The sequence below is a fragment of the Petaurus breviceps genome, unplaced genomic scaffold (genome assembly GCF_028583685.1).
Source record: "Petaurus breviceps papuanus isolate PSGF00001 unplaced genomic scaffold, PetGlider_PUasm1.0 90731, whole genome shotgun sequence".
Taxonomy (NCBI): Eukaryota; Metazoa; Chordata; class Mammalia; order Diprotodontia; family Petauridae; genus Petaurus; species Petaurus breviceps.
The window spans coordinates 7,484,997-7,506,349 of NW_027187325.1; the positions used below are offsets into that span (position 1 = coordinate 7,484,997).

The following is a 21,353-nucleotide window of genomic DNA, read 5'->3' on the forward strand; positions in this document are numbered from 1 at the left end:
GGTCTCAGGCCCAATAAATAACTGGAAGATCTCAAAAACATTTTCAAAATCAAATAGGAGAAATAGAGGAAAAATTTGAAAAAAAAGTAAGAATGATGGAAGAAAATCATGAAAATAAAATGGACAAATGGAAAAGGAAATACAAAAGCTCACCAAAGAAAATAATTCCTTAAAAAATTAGAATTGAGCAAATGGAAACTAATGACTCCATGAGACAATCAAGAAACAAACAAAATCAAAAGAATGAAAAAATAGAAGAAAATGTGAAATTTCTCATTGGAAAAAACAACTGACCTGGACATAGATTGAGGAGAGATATTTTAAGAATTATTGGATAGGAGAAACTTTGGAACTCCAAATATTTTTTTTAAAAAGAATGTTTAAAAAATTGTTTTTAACATGTAATAGGAAAAAATAATAAAATATTATTTAAAAAAAATTATTGGACTACTTGAAAGCCATGATCAAAAAAAGGAACTGAGACATCATCTTTCAAGAAATTATCGAGGAAAACTGCCCTGATATTTTAGAAAACTCCCAGGAATATTATAGCCAAATTCCAGAGCTCCCAGGTCAAAGAAAAAATATTGTGAGCAGTCAAAAAGTAACAATTCAGATATCATGGAGCCACAGTCAGGATAACACAAGATTTAGAAATTCTATATTAAAGGAGCAAATGAGCTAGGATTACAACTGCAAATCACCTACCCAAGAAAAACTTGAGTATAATTCTTCAGGGGGAAAAATAGATATTCAAAGCAATGGAGGACTTTCAAGCATTCCTGATGCACCCTTTGTGGAGTTGTAAACTAATTCAACCATTCTGGAGAACAATTTGGAATTATGTGCAAAAGGCTATAAAATCCATGAATACCCTTTGACCCAGCAATACCACTACTAGGTCTATGTCCCAAAGAGATCATAAAAAAGGGAAAAGGACCTATACGTACATAAATATTCATAGCAGCTCTTTTAGTAGTAGCAAAGAACTGGAAATTGAGAGGATACCCATCAACTGGAGAATAGTCAAACAAGTTGCGCTGTATGGTTGTAATGGAATACTATAGTACTATAAGAAATTATGAAAATCCTGGAAAGATTTACATGAACTCATGCAAAGTGAAATGAACGGCAGCAGGAGAATATTGTACACAGTAACAGCAATATTGTACAATGATCAGTTGTAAATGGCTTAGTTATTCTCAGCAATACAATGACCCAAGACAATTCCAAAGGACTTATGATGAGAAATGCTATCTTCAGAGAAAGAAATGATGGAGTCTGAATGCAAATTGAAGCATACTTTTTTTGGGGGGAGAAGCATACTTTTTGTTGTTGTTGTTTTTGCTTTTTTGGAGGGCAATTGGGGTTAAGTGACTTGCCCAAGGTCACATAGCTAGTAAGTGTTAAGTGTCTGAGGCCACATTTGAACTCAGATACTCCTGACTCCAGGGCCCATGCTCTATTCACTGCACCACCTAGCCACCCCGAAGCATACTTTTTTTTAACCTTACTTTTCTTGGGGGGTTTTGTGTGTGTGTGTGTGTGTTTTCTTTCACAATATGAATTATATGGAAATGTTTTGCATGACTGTACATGAATAACCTATATCAAAGTGCTTGCCCTTCTCAATGAAGGCAGAGAGTATGTTAAGGAACTAAATGCTTAGGGTATGTTGAAGTCCCCAAGTAAGAGGGCAGGAATTGGGGAAGAGAGAAAAACTGTAAGACAGGTGTGGAACTCACTGAGGAAGAAAGGAGAGTGACCAGGACAGCTCCCAGGACTTTCATTGTGTGGTGATATGAAGAGTATGAATCTCAAAGGAAGAGAGGTTATTGGGTGCTGAAAGGAGGAGAACCGGGAAGTGCCAATGGAGAGCAAGGAGCAGTCCAACTCCCTTCCTGGAGCTTTTAGTAGAGGGAACGAGTGAAGATGCAGCTAGTATTGAGAAGGGTGACTAGGGAGCCTATGTCATTAGGGGAAAGTCAAGTTCTCAGTAAGAGCTAGTAGATAGGATGAGTGGGAGAGGAATATATTTAAGATGAATGGAAATTTGTTGTCTATGAACAGGCATCCCATAGGGCACAGTGGAAGAATTAGGGTGAAACCTGGGGTTGGGATTGAGGGTAATGGGAATGAGAAATTGGGTGGTAGGAAGTGTGGAGTGGGGTTTGATGATAATCCACAGGAGTTCAATGTCACTAGGATGTAAAGGGTTATGACTAGGAGTGAGAATGTTCAACACTGAACAGAGGGCACCACTCATCAACCTGAAGACTCTTTCAGGGGATTCTGAGGTCAGAAGTATTTTCATAATAATACTGGGTTGGGGTTTTTTTGCCTATTAAAATATTCCTCCCTTTACCAACTACCTATTTGTCATAAGGCTGGCTTTTTTTTTTTGTATACTTCAACCAAAACAACATATAACAATAGATTGAATGCAGAAACAGATTTTATAATCTAGCTGCCTTCTATTAAGCCAGGGATTAAAGAGATTTGCAAAAATATGTAAACAATGTCACTCATTTTTTTGCTTGGAAAACATTGTTACATTTTATTTTAATAGTATGTTAATGGGTAATGGCTTTATACTATTTTAATGAATTAATAATTTTGTTTGAGTTTTAATCCCCAATATGGTAAATATTGATAAATATAAACCATATAAACAAAAGGTCTTTGAGGTCCTCAGCAAATTTTTACTCTGCCATGAAAACCCCTGATGGGGTCACAAAGTCAGATGTGACTGAACACATATACACACACTGCGACTGTGTGACCTTGGGCAAATCGGTTTCTGAGGCTCTCTGAGCCTCCGTTTCCTCAACTGTAAAATGAGGGAGGCGAGGCTTGGGATGACCTCTGGAGTCCCGAAGATCCTAAAGCATCTCAGACCCTCCTACCAGCTCTGAGAAAACTCGCTCCCTTCTGAGCTAAAGAAAGTCGAGCACGCGAAAGGCGGGCAGATGGCGCATGCGCTCTTCTGAAACACTGGCCCCGCCCCCTCTCTACCGGCCCACTTTCAAAACCCTTCCGGAAGCTCTCCTTCCCCACGCCTCTCTCCCTCTCTCGCCCCGCCCACCCTTCCGCTCGCGGACTCCGGGGAGTGACGCACTTCCGGCAGTGCCGCCTGGTGTGCGGCTTTCCCGGAGGGAGGACGCGATGGCGGATCGGTGGTCCGGTGATGTGGCTGAGGCCACGCCTACGGCTACAGCCTCGGGCTCGAAGACGGCGAACGCGGTTCCCAAAGAGCTTCTGTCGCTGGACCCGAAGCTGCAGACCGAGTTTCAGAAGCGAGTTGCGAGTGTCCGCAAGCGCGGGGTTAATAAGGTGAGCGGCCGTTGAGCGGCGGCGGCGGCCGCTTGCACGTGCACCAGCGGTAGCGGGGACGAGGGGGGGGGGAGGGGGGGGGTAGCGGGGCCGGGCGGCGGGCCGGGGGGGGGGGGGGGGGGGGGGGCCGTTTGTGACGAGACGGACACGCGCGTCTTTTCCGACCTGAATCCGCCCCCGCGGCTCTTCCTGCCTGGCTCGGCCGGAGCGCGCTGTTTCATTTTCCTCCTCTCCCGATGACCCTTTCAGGTTTCATGCGCCTCCGTAGGTGAGGGTCTCCTCAGGAAAGAACGATTGTCAGGGGGAGGCGCTGAGCTTCTGGGGCACCAAGGGAGTGGGGGGGTGGGCCCTTGTTTCTGAAAAGACAAATTGTGCTTCGGAGGAGCGTTGCGTGGAAGAGATGCGATAGGAGCATGAAGGATAGATAGAGTGAAAGCTGGGAGGGACCTTGGAGTCTGGCTGGGCTGTGGGTTGTCAGAAAGCCCTGGATAACGGGTGATCAGGCACTTACAGTATAGGCCGGAGACAGAAAATAGGAGGAGAGAATAGTCAAGAATGGAGAAACGCGTCTTCAACCAGGGGTGGGCAACCTGCGGCCTTCTGGGGCTGGACTTGAAGACCTAGAGGGCCCAGGGTCTTAGACTCTTTTCCTGCCACCACCTCACATCACAATATATACCCTTCTGGCTCTGAGGTAAGAGCATCAAATGTGGGGGGAAAGGGGAGAAGCAGGACAGAAAACCTGATTTTCCTGTGTGTCCCCCACCCTCACTCCCCCCAAGTAGTTGTGGACGTACTTCAGGCCCGTGTTTTTAAATAATGACAGCTACTTTTGGACACTGGAAGACATGCCCACCCCCTTTCTATTTACAATCTAAAACAACTCCATTGCCTGGGATGGTCATGTTTCAGAGACTGTTGATCACAATGAAGAATAAAGGTGTGAAGGCTGAGATTAGCTATTTAAAGGAAAGATTATATATGTGCATGGTAAATGATTTTGGAGGCGTTTTTAGAATGAATTACAAGTATGGGATCATTAAAGATGGGAGTTGGATTAGTTTTATTTAGGGAAAACTTTTCTTAGGTTAAATGAGAGTGACAAATGATGTGAGCTTCTCTCCCCCCCCCCCAACCCCCCAATCTTTTCAGCCAGAGAAACTGACTCCTGGAGTGGTATATTTGGGTCACCTTCCCAGAGGACTTTATGAACCTCAACTCAAGGAATACTTCACTCAATTTGGAACTGTCAAAAGACTCAGGCTCTCCCGAAGTAAAAAGGTAAAAATTTTTTAGTTCATAGGATCATAGATTTCAAGCTTGAAGGGACATTAGGGGCTCATTTTACACATTAGGAAACTGAGACTTGAAGAAATTAAGTTACTTGCCCAAGGTCACACAATTTGAACCCAGGTCTTCTGATTCTGAGTCTGGCATGCTATCCTTAATTTAGTCTGTTTTGTGGAGAAGAGATTTATTTTCTTTCTATAGGATTTAATGTTCTCACCCATTTCTTGTTCTTTTTTCATGTGCTTTTCCAGCCACTTTCCATTGTTGAAACTTATATATAGAATAATTGAAAATCAGGAATTTATTGTAAGCATAATCATCCTAAATTGCATTTAAAACATCTTGATTCCATATTTGTTTTTGAGTGTCAGGAGAGGATTGAATATGTTGTCTTTCTGTTATCTGCTTGTAGTATAGTATTAAGTAATTTTCATTAAGTAATTTCTAAGTCCAGCTAAGTTTGATTATTTCATCCATCATATTCCTAGAGAAAATGTGATTGCAAGGGGAATATAAACCATGATGCAGAGACTTTTAATTTCTCCCTTGAGAGTGAAAAATGATCATTGGAAGTTTTACTACAGGATGAATCTGAATTGGTTTTCAGAGCCTGCACAGCTCCTATACTTTCCACCCTTCATTAAAAAGCAGTTTCAGAAAAAGACCCTTCAAGTCATTGTTATACCTTTACGTTTTCATTAACAGTTTTAAAAAGCATCCACACATGTCATTTTTTAGTATATACTACAGCATATGGATCTTTGCTGTTGCTGTAGTTTTTAGGTAATGGAATTAAATAATCCCAAAACGCAACTTTGAGAGTTAGCTACCTTTCAATTCTACGAACACTAAGTATCTATGTTGTGTAAGAGGGGCATTTGTGAGCATTATGCCAAGTGATAGGTTAACAAAGACCTAAAATGAAAAACAATCTCTTGACTTTAAAGGAATCTGGAAATCTAGCAGACTTGTAGTACCTTAATTGAGCTTCAAAAAGGCTCTTTGTAGGTGCTTGGAGACAGAAGATTAAGGCCAAGATGAGGGAATAGCAAGTAGAGTATTTTGATTAGAATGTAGAAGTTGTAAGGGGAGTATTGTGAAATTTGGAGTGATAGAGGTGGAGCCACATTGTAAAGTTTTGGAAATAAACAAACCAGGTGAAGGTCTTTGTGTTTTATCCTAGAAACAATAGAGCAACTCTGAAGGTTCTTGAACAGGGGTGTGACATGATTAGATCTGTGCTATTATACCAAAGATTATATTCAGGTTGGGGACAGCTAAGTGGTACAGTGGATATGCCTGGAGTCAAGAACACTCCACTTTCTGAGTTCAAATCTGACCTCAGACTCTTACTAGCTGTGTGTCCCTGGGCGAGTCACTTACCCTCTTTGCTTCAGTTTCCTCATCTGTAAATTTAGCATCTTTTGCCAAGAAAAGCCCATATGGGGTCAAAAAGAGTTAGACATGACTGAAAACAAATAAACAGCAATGATATTGATCACTGTTAACATTTTAGACCAGTTGAAGTTACTACCCCTAAACTTTTTCCTCTTACTTCCTAGTAAGAATAATGCCTTTCTGCCAAGGAAGTGAGTTAGAGATTTTAGCACATGACTTAAAAATTTACCAACTCATGTTTAAAGATGATGAAAAATCACTAGACTGAATCACATTTCTTAGTTTTGTATATGCTTACTAGCAACACAACATAGTTTTGAGGGAGTCAGGTTGGCCAGGATACTACCTGTCTTTAAGTATTTAAAGTGCTATTGTGTCCCCAAAGGGTAGAACTAGAAGTAATGATTAGAAGTCGGCAGAAAAAGCAATTTACACTTGACAGATGGCCACAGAGATCTTCTGACTCTTAAAATGTATGATTGTGTGACCTGGAATGATAGGTCTACTAGACATCTTTCCACAGAGATACACAAGTAGATGAGATTCAGGCAAACACAAATATTTCCCAGTCTCTACTTGTCTCTTCTAGTTCTTCTGTGATTTTATTTTATTTTTTATAAGTTTTTATTGCTATTTTCTATTTCTGACACATTATAATTGTCTCAATAATCTCTCTTCTTCCTCCAAGAGAGCCAATTCAAATAAATGGCAGGTTTTTTTTTTAGAAAGGAAAAGAAATTGCAACTAATTTATACTTTTTAAAACTCCAAAAATGTGCAGTATGTAACACTGTGGAACCTCGTATCAACAAAGGGGTTGGTTGGAGATTTGTCTTATATTGCATTTGAGTCCTGCTTGATCTTTATAATTTTAACTTTTTTTAGTTTTTGGTGTGTAGTTCTGTTCATTTACAGTTTACAGTGTTATAATTACTATATGTTGCTTTCTTTTTTTTTCATTTTTTTTTTACTTTAATTTATTAATTTGTTTGTTTCCTTTTAGTTTACAGGATTCAATTCCACAATTCCTTGAATTTCACATTTTGTCCCCCTCCCTCCCCTCCCCCCCCATGGCGGCTTATAATCAAGTATAGGATCTGTAAATACTTTCACATTATACAATGGTCAGGTTATAAGGATGGATTGTACCAGCTGGAATGAAAAATGGTAAAGAGGACATAAGATCAAATAAGAGAACGAAAAAGATCAGGTATTTTGCTTCCACCTGGATATAAATTTAGTTCTTTCTCTGGATGCACGTTTTTCTCTCCATCATGCGTCTTTTGGGATTGACTTATATCCCTGTTGAGTCCAGTCTATCAAAGTTGGTCATCACACATACGTTGTGTCTGTAATTGTGTACAAATTCCTACTGGTTCTACTCTTCTCACTCAGCATCAGTTCTTTTAAGCCTCTCCAGGTAAATATGAAGACCGCCTGATGTGTTGCTTTCTTGATTCTGTTTACTATTCATTTAAATAATTCCATGTTTCTCTTTATTCATTATATTTATCATTTCTTTCAGCACAGTAATACTCCATTACATTAATGTGCCACAATTTGTTTAGCTATTCCCAACTGATTGGCATCTTCTTTGTTTCTAATTCTTAGCTATCATAAAAAATGTTGGCATAAAATACTTTACAGTCTGGTATAAAATACTTCAGAGTATATCAGGACTTTCTACTTATTGATGACTTCCTTGGGGAAGCCCACTAGTGGAATTGGGTTCAAAGGATATAGACATGTTAATCATTTTATTTTTGTAATTCCATGTTGCTTTCCAAAAGGGTCTTGCCATTTCACAGTTCCATCAACAGTGTATTAATATGCCTATCCTTTCACAACTCTCCCAACATTGACTGTTGTCAGTTTTTTGTCATTTTTGCCAATATGTATCTCATATGATTTTAAAATAGATTTCTTACTGTAGCCAGTGGCTTTTACAACTGAACCCATCCTACTTTCTAGAAACCGTAGAAATTTCAGTGAAAGTTTTTGCACCATCACTTTTTTTTTTTTAAAGCAATCGGGGTTAAGTAACTTGCTCAAGGTTACACAGCCAGTTATTTCTGGGTGTGGTGCTAAGTATCTGAGCCCGCATTCGATCCCCAGGTCATCCTGACACTGGAGCCCGGTGCTCTTACTCCCTGTGCTACCTGGCCGCCCCTCAAAACATTTTCTAATGTATAGTGAAGATGCCCCTTTGCTTCTTCTTAGCAGTTATAGGAGTATCCTTTTCTACGCTGCAAGTGACAACACTTCTCACTTCCAATTCCTAGGCCCATCAATCCCTAATTCCCCGATTTAGGTAGTATAACAGTATATAAATACAGGAACACCCTCCATTTATGACACCACTAGTGAGCTTATAAGACCATACCATTTACTTGAAAATGTCATGTTCATTACAACAGAAGCCCTGGATTCTAGTGATAGTAAAAGTCACCTAGTTGAGTCAGTAACTGTTAACTGCCTTACTCTGTATCAGACACTATACTAAGCACTGGGAATTAGAAGAAAAGCTGTCTATTAGCCCATAATCTAATGGAGGAGAATTTAAGGTGTCTAGGAGACATCTATTTTGATGTAGTTATAATATTTGGGGATATGAGATTTAAAGATCTGGAGATAGGGCTGGATAAGTAGATCTGAGAATCATCAGCATAGAGATAAGTGAATCCTTAGGAGGTGATGAGATCACCAAGTAAAAATAGTTGAGAGACAAGAGAAGAGGGTCCCGGAAGGAGTCTTGGGGGCCACCTCTGCTTAGATGGATACAACCCAGATGAAGTTCCAGCAAAGGAAACTGAACCAAGAGAGCAGTGTCCTGAAAACCTAGAGGGAAAAGAATAGATATATAAGTGGCTACTACTTGTTTGTATCACAAATATATCACCCTTCCTTTTTAAAAAAAATGTTTTTTTTTCCATTGTGATCACAATACCAAGAAAAGCAAGAGTGAAAGATCAGTTTGGCAATTCTGTAATCGAATATACCTGGTCTAAAACGTCATAAAGTTACTTCTCCAGAAACTTTTGTTGATACTATGCCTTTAAATTTCCCAAGTCACTTTGAAAGTGTCATTCTTGAATTGTCAAAGTATCCGAATAGGAACTCTGGAGTGTATGGTAGCAGAGCCTGTAATTTTTTGTTTAGATTTTATCAAAATTCATCTAGAGGAGTTTGAAAGTGGTGATATACAAGAGATTGATTTAAAACTTCTAAACGTACTTAAATCACTGGCCATTCATGTTTGTGTGGTGAAGTATTATGTTAGATAACTTCAGGCTGGCACATTTAACAAGTAATTTACATGATTTAATTTAGTGAAATTCTGTGGATTTGTTTATTAAAATTTTCACACTGTGCCGTCTCATGATGGAATTTCTCTTGCAGACTGGAAATAGTAAGGGCTATGGATTTCTGGAGTTTGAATCTGATGATGTTGCTAAGATTGTTGCTGATACAATGAACAACTACCTTTTTTGTGAAAGGCTATTGAAGTGTAAGTATCTCTGTTGGGAAGATATTTTCCTGTCAGACTTGTGACATGATTATAATGTCTCAGGGTGGGCAGTCTTCTCTTTTTCCCTTTTATCTTACCTTTAAAATTACAAATGAGTCCTCTTCTAGTGGTGGAGGTGTATGTTTATGGTGATCAAGCTACTCAGCCATTTAGAGACAATCCATTTCATTTCCAGGGTAATTTTTTGTGGCTGATTGGTGAGATTGAGGTGCACTTCCCAGTTTCCAGTTCAGAGTAATACCTGTCAGAATTTATAATTTATGTAATGCTAGAAGAGCAATGAGCAGTTAAGATAATTTCATGAAAAACTGAGCTTTCTTCATTTTTAAAGCAAAATACTTAAATTGATCCTCTGTCCCTTGGAGAGAAGGGCAGAGTATGAGCCAGCAAGAAGCATATCTCCAAAGCACCATGCATTGCATGGCTGTGTTCCTTCCTTGCCTGATTATACGGTGATTCTGTACTCAGTAGCGTAGGAGAACTCTTTCCAGGTCAAAAAGATGCAATTCGGTGCACTAGAAAGAACCCTAGGTGTGGAGTAGGAAGACCTGAGTTCAAATCTCTACCCTTTTGTTTGTTTGCCCTCTTTGTGACTTTGGGCAAGTTCAGTATCTCTGGGCCCTAGTTTTCATTATGTGTGAAATGAGAGTGTTGGATTTGACCTGAGAGTTCTTTTGTAACTTTAAATCTGTGCTGTGATCTCTGATAAGTGCCATGTTAATATATATTGCCTTTAAATTATTCTCTTGTTTCATAGTTTTCTTTGCCCACCTGGAGTAGGATGTCCATAAGGGCGTATTTCTTAGGCATCCTCTACTGTGCTTGTAAACAGGTCTTGGTGCTATTTTAACACATTTGGCAAAGTGATTTGGTAAAGAAGCTGGATCCCTTACAGCAAGAACACTACAAGGTTTATACCACAAAGACATCAAAGAAAGAGGAGAAGGACCCTGTGTACAAAAATATTTATAGCATCTGTTTTCATGGTGGCAAAGAATTGGAAACTGAGGAGGGTCCCCATCAGTTGAGGAATGGCTGAACAAGTTATAGTATATGTATTTGATGGAATGCTCTTGTGCTGTCAGAAATAAGGAGATGATTTTAGAAAAAAAGACTTGTACGGATTGATGTGAAGTGAGCAGAACTAGGATAACAATTTATACAATAACAACAATATTGTAAAGATAACTTTGAAAGACTTAGGAACTCTGTTCAATACAATGGAATCAGCCACAGTTCCAAAGGATTCGTGATGAAACATGCTGTATCCATCTTGAGAAAGGTGCTAGACCGAGGGTGCAAATTGCAGCTTTTTGTGTGTGTGTGATGTGCCTATTGCAGGAATTTGCTTAACTATACATGTTTATAACAGGCATTTTTGTGTTTTCTCAGTGTGTGAGGGAGAGAACAAGAATTCAAAACTGAAAATTAAGTAAATTGAATCTTAGAAAAAAAGCTGAGTCCAGGACCCAGCTGAGGTAGGGTGGGAAATTGCTAGCGTTGCTTTCTTTGCTCTTCATCACCTCAAAAATAGAATCTGCTTTTGGGGATATTTTTCTCATTTTGTCCTCTTATGGTACAGGAATCTGCAGTGGTCCAAGCACCACAGGCTCTCTACCTGCTGTGGTATATTTCACTATTCTGTCAGAATATCTGTAATAAATGAGTACCCACCTTCCCTCATACTGGAGGTGCTGCATTTCTCATCTCTCTCCCACACCCTTTTGGGTAGGTAGGTGGGTGACTTCAGTGGATAGAGTGCCAGGCCTGGAATCAGGAAAACTCCTCTTCCTGAGTTCAAATCTGGCCTCAGATACTAGCTGTGTGACTCTGGGCAAGTCACTTAATCCTTTTTGTCTCAGTTTCCTCATCTGTAAAATGAACTAGAGAAGGAAATGGCAAACCACTCCAGACACGTGTAATAGTTAATATATAAATATTAGTTTTGTCATAGCTAGATTTTGTGAAATATCGTACCAGATAGGCAGATGAAAATGTCTTAGAAACTTTCTGCTTCCAATAACCATAGACATTTGAGATTTGGCTTATTTCGTAATTTCTGGAATTTTATTGTTAAAGGAGTGGAGAAATGCTGGGTATAAGGATTGGTAGTAAGGAAATGGCAACAAAATTAATGTGTAAAGGTAGAGTTCTTGTTAGGGTTCCAGAACTAAGTATATAAAGAAGCTAAATGTTCTGATTTTGGTTATCCTTATACATGAATTAAGCATATTATTTATGAGATCAGGATTTACAATTTTTCCTAATGTTAATCATGTACACTATAATTTATTTGATTAAGGTTTAAAAGCAGTAATAACTAGGAAAATCATCTTCAATTTTGTCTTTGATTAAGAGAACTTTTGTGTGTATTTTGTAGGTCATTTTGTGCCACCTGAAAAAGTACATGAAGAACTTTTCAAAGGCTGTGACATTCCATTTTCAAAGCCCTCTCATCCAGCAGTAAAACGCTATAACAAGGAACGGACATATGAAGAAAAGATAAGAATGGAAAAGCGATTTAAAAAGAAAGAAAATAAGCTCCGAAAGAGATTAGCTGAAAAGGGAATAGATTATACATTTCCTAAATTAGTAAGTGTTTATTCTTGAGCTACATTTAAAAATCTATGAAAGTCGTATCTTGGCCAAAGTTAACCTTGGAAATTGTATTCAGTAAAGCTTTATTTTACTGTGTGGCACCTTAAATCTGAAGATGAGTTGAATGTCATTACCATTCTATAATAGGAGCAATATCCTAATCTCTACTCCCATGCAAGTTAGTCTAGTTTTTCTTTTTAAAGGTATTGAGACACTTTCCTCCAGGTTTGGTTGGTTTTGTTGACATCACATTCTCATTACCTGGGCACAAAGCAATCCTGAAGAACTCCAGAGGCACTCTGATCCTTGGCTGATGGCTCTTCATGAGTAATTCAGGAAAGGGAGCTTTGTTCAGCCAAATCATCTTGAGGTGTTAGTACCTGTCTTCATTGAAATACTCCTCTGCTATGGCAGACACCTCATTTTGTTCCGATGTTGAACCTGAAGTTCTTCAGGGACTTGATTGAATCAAGACCAGACCAGAATATTTGCCCTAGTTTTGCAGGATGGGAACATAATGAACTCATTGAATTGGCAGTGTGAAGGAAGGTAAGCCCTGACTGGCCTTCATAAACTTTTGGTAGTGCTTCTAGAATGATGGTTCCTTGCTGTGAGTTTCAGCTCATATTCAAATTAGAGGGTAAACTGCCTGAGGCCATTCATTCAGCAAGGAGAAATTGATGGCCCTCCAAGCTTTGTTTGGACTTGCAGCCTTTATATTCTACTAGGGGATTCTCTAAAATACTTGGCTTACCTTCAACAGCCTGGAGGAGTTAAAAGTTTAGGGAATGGTGAAAAAGATTTCCCCTCATTGGGGGGACTAATTCCAAATAACTAGTTGTGCTCTGTGCTTATTGGGACTGAATACCTTCATATGTAATGGATGTTATCACCCATTTTAAGAGAAGTCTCCTGAAACTTCAAAGGGCCTGACTAGCTTTTAGGAAGACGTATTTATATAAACACTTTGGTTTTCAATGACTTTTTGGAAATGACTGCCCAGCTGAATCAGCAGTCCTAAAATTGTATATGGAAATAAGTAGCCATCAAGAGAGTGATCAGAGGTTCTTCATCTGCGAAAAAAATGCAAACCAAATCAGATCACTTGTTTTTTAGTATTATTTTAAGTGTGCTAAAGAAACTATTGCTTTTTAACTTAGAATTTGAGAAACGAACCTTAGTTTTGCCACATGAATTTTTTTTTTTAATATTCTTTGGTGCAAGCCATTCAGGATGGGGAGGGGTGGCATTTCAAGAGACAATCCTAAAATCTCCCTCAGAGACCTAGAGATATTGATGGAATTCGGGATATGAACAGATAAACCCGTTGCCTCCCATTTAATTAACTGAGGACAGTCTGGGATGCTGCATGAATTTAAAATTTCTATTCTCCCCGCCCCAAATGAACTGTAATTATCTGTTACCTCTAATGAGGGGTCCCAGAAGAGCATAGAACTCGGGCCCTAGGGACTCAACCCCAGCAGAAGTGCTGCTACTCTCATATGGGAATTAAGGCGTACGTGCTGACCTAGAAGAGTCTCCGATTTTGTTGCCTTTTGTGTTGTTATGTCTGTCCTCCAGCATAGGAGGGCAAGAATGAGACCCAGCAGTAACAGTGCCCACAGTGTTTTTGTCTTAACACAGGAGGGTAGAAGTAGCTCAGGCCTACATTAGTACTCCATCCCAGCATGAGAGAGCTCAGATTCTAGTAGCGGCAGTTGTCTTTTCCGTGGCAAGACTGGCATGAGTGGGCATCAATGATAGTAGATAAACTTCCAATCTTACTTGTCCTTATGCTTACTGTAACATAAAATTTATTTGGACCCTCCACAATGCTGCCATCACAACAACCACTGATAATTGTTCAGCTTCTTCCTACAAGGGGCTTAGAGGACCAAGGAGTGGCATGTGTATCCCCCAAAACACCCCCCACCCCACCCCCTTTTTCTTCTGGACCACTTCAGAGCTGGAATAGTCGATTTTTAAAGAGATGAGCAATTTTCAGGTATGACTTAACTATGATTTATCTAGATCCTTTATATGTATAGTCCAGCTTTGCTAATTACTGAAGTTAGGGGAGTAAGTACTTTGTATTTGCAAACTTGTTCCCTTACTGTGGATTGACTGGCTTCCTGGACCCAACTCACATTTCTTTCTGGTCAACTTAAGTCTTTGATTCTGTTATTTGAACCCTCACCAGCCTCTTCTACATTCTTTCTGTATCTATCTTATATTATTTGTGATTTTTTTTTCAGATCTTAATACAGATAACTAATGACCTCTTAACTGATAAATATTATGGTCTTTTCTCAGGCTTCTTCCTTTCTTGCAGTTTTTGTCTCAGTCAATTACTCCTACTTCCTGAATATTACCTCCTTCTTTGACTTCAGTGACATCACTCATTGCTGCTTGTTCTTACCTGTCTTACTTCCTACTCCTTAAATATGTCTCTTTATACTTCATCTTAGGCTCTCTCTAAATTTCTTCACTTCATTATCTTATCTACTTCCATGGCTTAGTTTTTACCTCTATTTAGATAATCCTCAAATCAGTTCCAATATCTGAAACTCTTTCCTGTATTTCCAAATACCTAAATAGATAGTTGTTTGAGGTGTCAGAAGGGGAAAGAGTGTACATTTTCAAAAGTCAACTTTCTCAACTTTTTTCTTTCTGTTGAGAATACCAACATTTCCCCAGCAAATTTAGGGGAGGGATGTGTCTTTTCCTTATCCTTTAGAGCTTGTCAGTTTCAGTTTTGTTATTTCTCTGTAACATCTCTTTCATCAGTCCTGTTCTCTGCTTATAAGTATGCCGATCTATATCAGGCACAGAATTTTGTAATCTTCTAACTAGTTCTCCCTCCTCTAGGCCCTCTGTTGTACAATCTATGATTCCCAATGCATAGATGTGACCATGTTGCTTCTATGCCAAAAAGTTTTCAGTGGCTTCTTATGGCTTCGAAGATAAAATATAAATTCCTGGGGGCGGAGCCAAGATGGCGGAGTAGAAGCACGACCCTCCCGCGGCTCCAGCTTCCACCCTCCCCAATCCATGTAAAAAGGGGACTCTAAACAAACTTTGGAGCTGCAGAACCCACAAAATGACACAGAGAAGCTAACCTCCCGCTGAGAACAGGCCGGCAGGAATCGGCCAGCGCAACACTCTAGCCCAGCACCACTCCGAGGCTTTAGCCCCAGGGCGGGCCTGACCAGCCACCTGCCAGAGGGACTCCAGATCAGCAGCAGCTGTGGCCGTTTGCAGATTTATCAACACGTAGATGCGAAGGACAAGGTGAGAGGCCAGTACAGTCTGGACTTTGGGACCCAGTAAGTGGGAGTGCGTGGCTTTCACCCCCAGGGCGAGAAACCGCTGAGACGCCAGCACAGCCTACCAGCGCCAAGTGGCAGCTTCAGCTCCTGGCCTGAAGAGTGTAGGGGGACCAAGCACCAGTCTGAGGGGTCATCGCTCTTGCTTTAACCTGCTTGGATCTGGATTGCAGTCTAGGGTGGAGGTCCTGGGGTGTGTGTCCAGCTTGCCAGAGCATGTGGAGACCTCAGAGAGGGCACCCATCTAATACCTCCGGCAGCTGAGAAAACCCCAGCGTTTGGGACGAAAACTCCCCTGTCTGGTGGCAGAGTCCTACTGTGGCAAAAAGCCCAAAAGTCAAATAATTGAGTGGCAAAATGAGCAGGCAAAGGAAACAAAGCAGACAGAAGATTCCAACATTACACTCCTATTTTGGGGATAAGAAGGAGCAAGGCATGGAACAGGAGGAAATCAGTGAAGTCAGAACTCCTGCACCAAAAGCTTCAAAGGAAAATACAAGCTGGTTACAGGCCATAGAGGACCTTAAGAAGCAGATAAGAGAAGTGGAGGAAAAATTGGGAAGAGAAATGAGAACAATGCAAGAAAATTAGGAAGTCAACAGCCTGACTGAAGAAAATAATACCTTAAAAAACAGACTGACTCAAATGGCAAAGGAGGCTCAAAAAGGCAATGAGGAGAAGAATGCCTTAAAAAGTCGAATTTGCCAGATGGAAAAAGAATCTCAAAAGCTCACTGAGGAGAATCATTGCTTCAGAATTAGATTGGAGCAAATGGAAGCTAATGACTTTATGAGAAATCAAGATGCTGTTAAACAGATCCAAACAAATAAAAGAATAGAAGGCAATGTGAAATATCTCATGGGAAAAACCACTGACCTGGAAAATAGATCCAGGAGAGAGAATTTAAAAATTATTGGACTGCCTGAGAGCCATGACCAAAGTAAGAGCCTGGAAAGCATCCTCCAGGAAGTTCTCAAAGAAAACTGCCCTGATGTTTTAGAACAAGAGGGCAAAATAGAGGTTGAAAGAATCCACCGATCACCTCCTGGAAAAGATCCCAAAAAGAAAACTCCTAGGAATATTATAGCCAGGTTCCGGAATTCCCAGATTAAGGAGAGAATATTACAAGCAGCCAGGAAGAAACAATTTGAATATTGTGGAAACACAATCAGAATAACCCAAGATCTGGCAGCTTCTACACTGAGGTATCGAAGGGCCTGGAATGTAATATTCCGGAGGTCAAGGGAGCTGGGATTAAAACCAAGAGTCACCTACCCAGCAAAACTGAGTATCATGTTTCAGGGGAAAATATGGTCATTCAGTGGAATACAGGACTTTCAAGCATTCTTGCTGAAAAAACCAGAGTTGAATAGAAAATTTGACATTCAAATACAAGAAGCAAGATAAGCATGAGAAGGTAAACAGGGAAAAGAAATCATAAGGAACTTATCAAAGTTGAACAATTTTTTTTTAAAGCAATTGGGGTTGAGTGGCTTGCTCGGGGTTGCATGGCCAGTTGTTGTTTCTGGGTGTGGTGCTGAGTGTCCGGATTTGATCTGGGTCGTCCCGGCACTGGGGCCGGTGCTCTTGCTCGCTGAGCCACCTGGCCAAAGTTGAACTAATAACATTCCTACATGGAAAAACAATAATTGTAACTTATGAAACTTTTCTCAGTAGTTGAAGGGATTAGAAATATATATATGTCTTTACATGAGGGTATGCGGGCATATGAATACATATGTGAATGTGTGTATATACGTTTACAGGTATACATAGATAGAGGGCACGGGACCAATTTAACAGGAAGGGATGATACTTAAAAGGTGAAATTAAGAGGTGAGAGGAATATAATGAGAGGAGATGGGGAGAGACAGATTGGGGCAAACTATCTCATACAGAAGAGGCAAGGGAAAATGGTTACAATGGAGGGGAAGAATAGAAAGGCAAAAGGGAATGGGTCAACCTTATTCCTATTGAATCTGGCTTGAGGAGGGAGGGAAATACACACTAAATAGGGGATCTCACCCTCCAGGAGAATAGGGGGGGAAGGGGATGTGAGGGGGGATGATGGAAGGGAGGGCAGGCTGGGGGGGAGGGAAGTTGGAAGTACCCACTTGTGAAAAGGGACAGGATCAAAGTAGAGAATAGAACAAGTGGGAGGTGGGATAGGAGGGAGGGAAATATAGTCAGTCTTTTACAATATATCTACTATGTTATTGTTTTGCATTAGCCGCACATGTACAACCTATACTGAACTGCTTGTCTCCACAGTGGGGGTGGGTGGCAGGGGGGGAAGGGAATGAATCTGGAATTGAAAGTTTTAAAAATCAAATATTCAAATATATATGTATGTGTATATATATACTATTATTAATACCATCTTACATGTTATTAAGAAAAAAAAAGATATACAGGCACTGAGGCACAGAGATCCACTGGAAAAGTTGAAACGGGTATGGGAGAAAATATGGGAGAGAGCTGATCAGAGGTGGGGATATCCTGTGGGACTGCTGTTTTGGGGGGATGGGTGGGGGAAAAACGGGGAGAAAATTTGTAACTCAAAATCTGGCGGAAACGAATGATGTAAATCAGAAGTTAATAAAGCATTAAAAAAATAATAAAAAAAATATAAATTCCTTGGCCTGATATTCAAGCATTTCCAATAAATAAATTCCAGTAAATAAGATGGTTATTTTCCAGCTTATCTTTCCAGCTTTATTTTCCATTACTGTCCTTCACATACTCAGTGGGCCAACCAGATCAGGATACTATTTTATCTCAGCCTGCTGTCTAGAGAACTTTAGATTTCATCCTTACCCTTATCACATTATACATTGTAATATGTATATTTATTTGTACATACTTCTCTTTTCTCCTCCTCCCCACCCTTACATCCTGACTAGAAGCATCTAAACTCCTTGAGGGGAAGCAGCTGACCTGTTATATAGGTCTAAATCAAGGATACTTAACCTGGGAACTAAACTTGCTTTTTTGGTAATAGTTTTATAACTATTTCAATATGATTTGTTTTCTTTTTAATATTATGTGAATATTATGTGTTTTTATTAATTTTAAAACATTGTTCTGAGAAGGGGAGTCTAGACTTCACAAGGCTGGGGTGGGGAAAGCAGGGTGTCCATGAAAATAAAGGTTAAAAATTACCGATCTAAATTGTTATCAATAACAAAAGGAATAATCTTGAAACTATATTAAAATTTTATCCTCTTAAAATTTTTTTCAAGGTTTTACGGAACAGGAGAAAAAAGGTTGCAGGGACTAATCTTCAGAAGTCTGTTGACAATGAGGTAAAAGTAATTTGGGCAACCTATGTTAGCAATAGATACTGAGATTGTTTCAATGTCTATCAAAATGAATGAAAAGCATATTTAGAGATGTATGAGGAGGTGCGTATATGCGTAAATAACTTATTAAATATGTATTACAGGATTCACCCAAGAGGGAAAAAATGAATGTTTCAGATACTGCCTTTGATTCTATGGATAGCCAGGTAAAATTACATTATTTATGTTGCGTAGAGTTTTAGAGTCAGTAACTATAATACACTTGATAGATGAAAATAACTTACTCATTTCTTTTAAAATTCTGAAGTCAAAAGAATCTTTGTTTTATAATAAAATTCTTTATGTATGTGGAGTTAGAGATTTAGATAAGTTTAACAAGTTATTAAAGTTGACATAATACAATATATTTTACATTTTGATTCACCTAATGTAAATGATTTGATATATACTGAAATAGATAATTTAAAAAGGAGTATTTACAGCTTACATCATGGGCTTCAGTATTAATGTTCTAATTAATTTAGAAGGGAAGAAATCAGTCTTATTTTCTTGACAAGTGTGTGAACTACTTCCTAATTGTTTATGTAAATTGAGTTAAGAAGTATGAGATAGCCTTGAAATTAATATAGAAACCAGATTTATAGATGCTTTCTAAAAATGGACTGATATTTATGATCTAATGACCTTACACTTTGACTAATTGTGCAAATCACTTGTCTTTCTTAGCCCTTCAGTTCTCTCATCTGTAGAATAAAATATTTGGACTAGATTACTTCTTGTGCCCTTTTTTCCTGTTAGAGTCCACATTTCTGTAGCTGTATAAATTGAGAGCCTTCACATACACAAACCAGAAATGACATTCAACATATTTTCTTTTGTCTTTTGCTTCTTGCGTCTAGGGCCCCACACCCATTTGTTCACCAACATTTTTAGAGAGGCGAAAAGCTCAAGCAGCTGAAATGAATGATGATGAAGATAATGAAATTGTATTTAAACTACCACCAATTGTTAACAAGAAAGTAACACCATTGGCTCAGACTCCACCAACTTCAAGAAGAAAAAAGGCAAAGAACAATAAAGGATTATCCTGAATATAGCATCTGCCCAGGGAACTTGGGTTTTGTTATTAGAACCTATTCTTGTATATGTTGGCAGTTTTGAGTAGTTCTTAACCATTTGTTAATTGTTAATTTTGTGGGGGAAATCTTTTGTAAAATTCTTCCATTTACCAATATAGATGATGCTAACTACTTTTGCTTTAATGATGTTTGAAAAAAATTATTTTACTTTTATGAAAGGAAGTAAAATTACTTTTGTATTTACTTATTCTTTAGCATGATAAAACAAGGCAAAGATTTTCAGACTTTGCTGAATGTAAAAAGGTAACAGATTTAGGAAAGCATCACCAGTGTGAGTGCATAATGGGAAAATTTTAACCTGCTGTTGCCAACAAGTATTAATGCCTGCTGCCTTTTCCGTTGCTGTGCTTGTGCTGCTTTCTAGTTAAGCAAATACTTTCCACTTCTGTTGCCTTTTTTTTTTTGGCCCACAGTCCCATAGGTGAATCCCATGATTGGAAGAAACACTGCTACAGAGTTTGTTACTAAACTACATTGGGGATCAGCTCATACCCTGAACTTTTGCCCAACATACTAACATAAAGGGATTCATATCAGAGATATGCCCTTTGTTACTAGACCTATATTATTTTGCAGTAATGTTAACACATTACGACTAAACTTCACTATAGTATTGTTCATTGTAAAAAAAAAAAAAAAGCCCATTTATGATGCTCCTATCCTATGAATGAAGCTTCCCCTGTTTACTTAATGGCTTATTTCTACAAAGCCTATCTTAAGTAGTAGTTAATGTCTCTACTCAGCTACCTCATGTAGATAGGTATAATCATTTTCCAACAGTTTGCCTTGGTTATATTAAAATATGAGAAAATGTATGTAGTGCTTTGCAAACCATATTTAGCTCACAACAGTCATTTGAGAATTCATAAACTTGGTTGATCACTAGAAAGTGCAGTAATTAAGATAGTCTACAGCTCCCAGTATCACACTTGCAGACATTTGGTATGTGTGTGCCTGCAGCATAGGTATATGTGTGTTCTCTAGAAATCTGTTAAGTGGGAAGTGTTCCTTGCTTCACCATCATCCTGCCTAATTACTATAGCTATGGAGGGATATCATCTCTACCATTTTCCCTTTTTGCTAGGGGTGAGCAGCAAGGCACATATGTTCTTAACCCCTGAATGCCTACATCATCTATAAATAGTTAAGTTCCCAGGCTGATCCACAGAGCCTTCTTATACATTATGGCTATATAGACATGGACAGATGTATAATAGTAGTAAATTTGATTAAAAATAATGATTCTCTGTGCGGCTAGGTGGTACAGTGAATAGAGCAAAGGCCCCGGAGTCAGGAGGACCTGAGTTCAAATATGGCCGCAGACACTTAACACATACTAGCTGTGTGACCTTGGGCAAGTCACTTAACCCCAATTGCCCTGCCTTCCCACATTAAAAAGCAAAAAAGAAAAAATACATTGATTCTATACAAAGTGTTTT

The 21,353-nt window shown here is 39.1% G+C and overlaps 1 protein-coding gene across 1 annotated transcript; it reads left to right on the forward strand.

Moving 5' to 3' along the window:
• The first annotated feature begins 2,961 nt into the window (after positions 1–2,961).
• NIFK (nucleolar protein interacting with the FHA domain of MKI67) lies at positions 2,962–20,025 on the forward strand. Its single transcript, XM_069066891.1, has 7 exons — positions 2,962–3,333; positions 4,486–4,614; positions 9,420–9,528; positions 11,930–12,141; positions 18,716–18,778; positions 18,919–18,981; positions 19,675–20,025. Exons 1-7 carry the CDS (start codon positions 2,977–2,979, stop codon positions 19,864–19,866), a joined length of 1,125 nt encoding a protein of 374 aa, XP_068922992.1. The 5' UTR covers positions 2,962–2,976; the 3' UTR covers positions 19,867–20,025.
• The last annotated feature ends 1,328 nt before the right edge of the window (positions 20,026–21,353 follow it).

What these genes read in the sequence shown, in the direction of transcription:
- NIFK (XM_069066891.1), top strand. Translation starts at nt 2,977, where the DNA reads ATGCGCTCTTCTGAAACACTGGCCCCGCCCCCTCTCTACCGGCCCACT. An exon ending in GCAAGCGCGGGGTTAATAAG is followed by an intron (nt 3,334 to 4,485) that starts GTGAGCGGCCGT and finishes CAATCTTTTCAG; the next exon opens with CCAGAGAAACTGACTCCTGG. An exon ending in TTGATTCTATGGATAGCCAG is followed by an intron (nt 18,982 to 19,674) that starts GTAAAATTACAT and finishes TCTTGCGTCTAG; the next exon opens with GGCCCCACACCCATTTGTTC.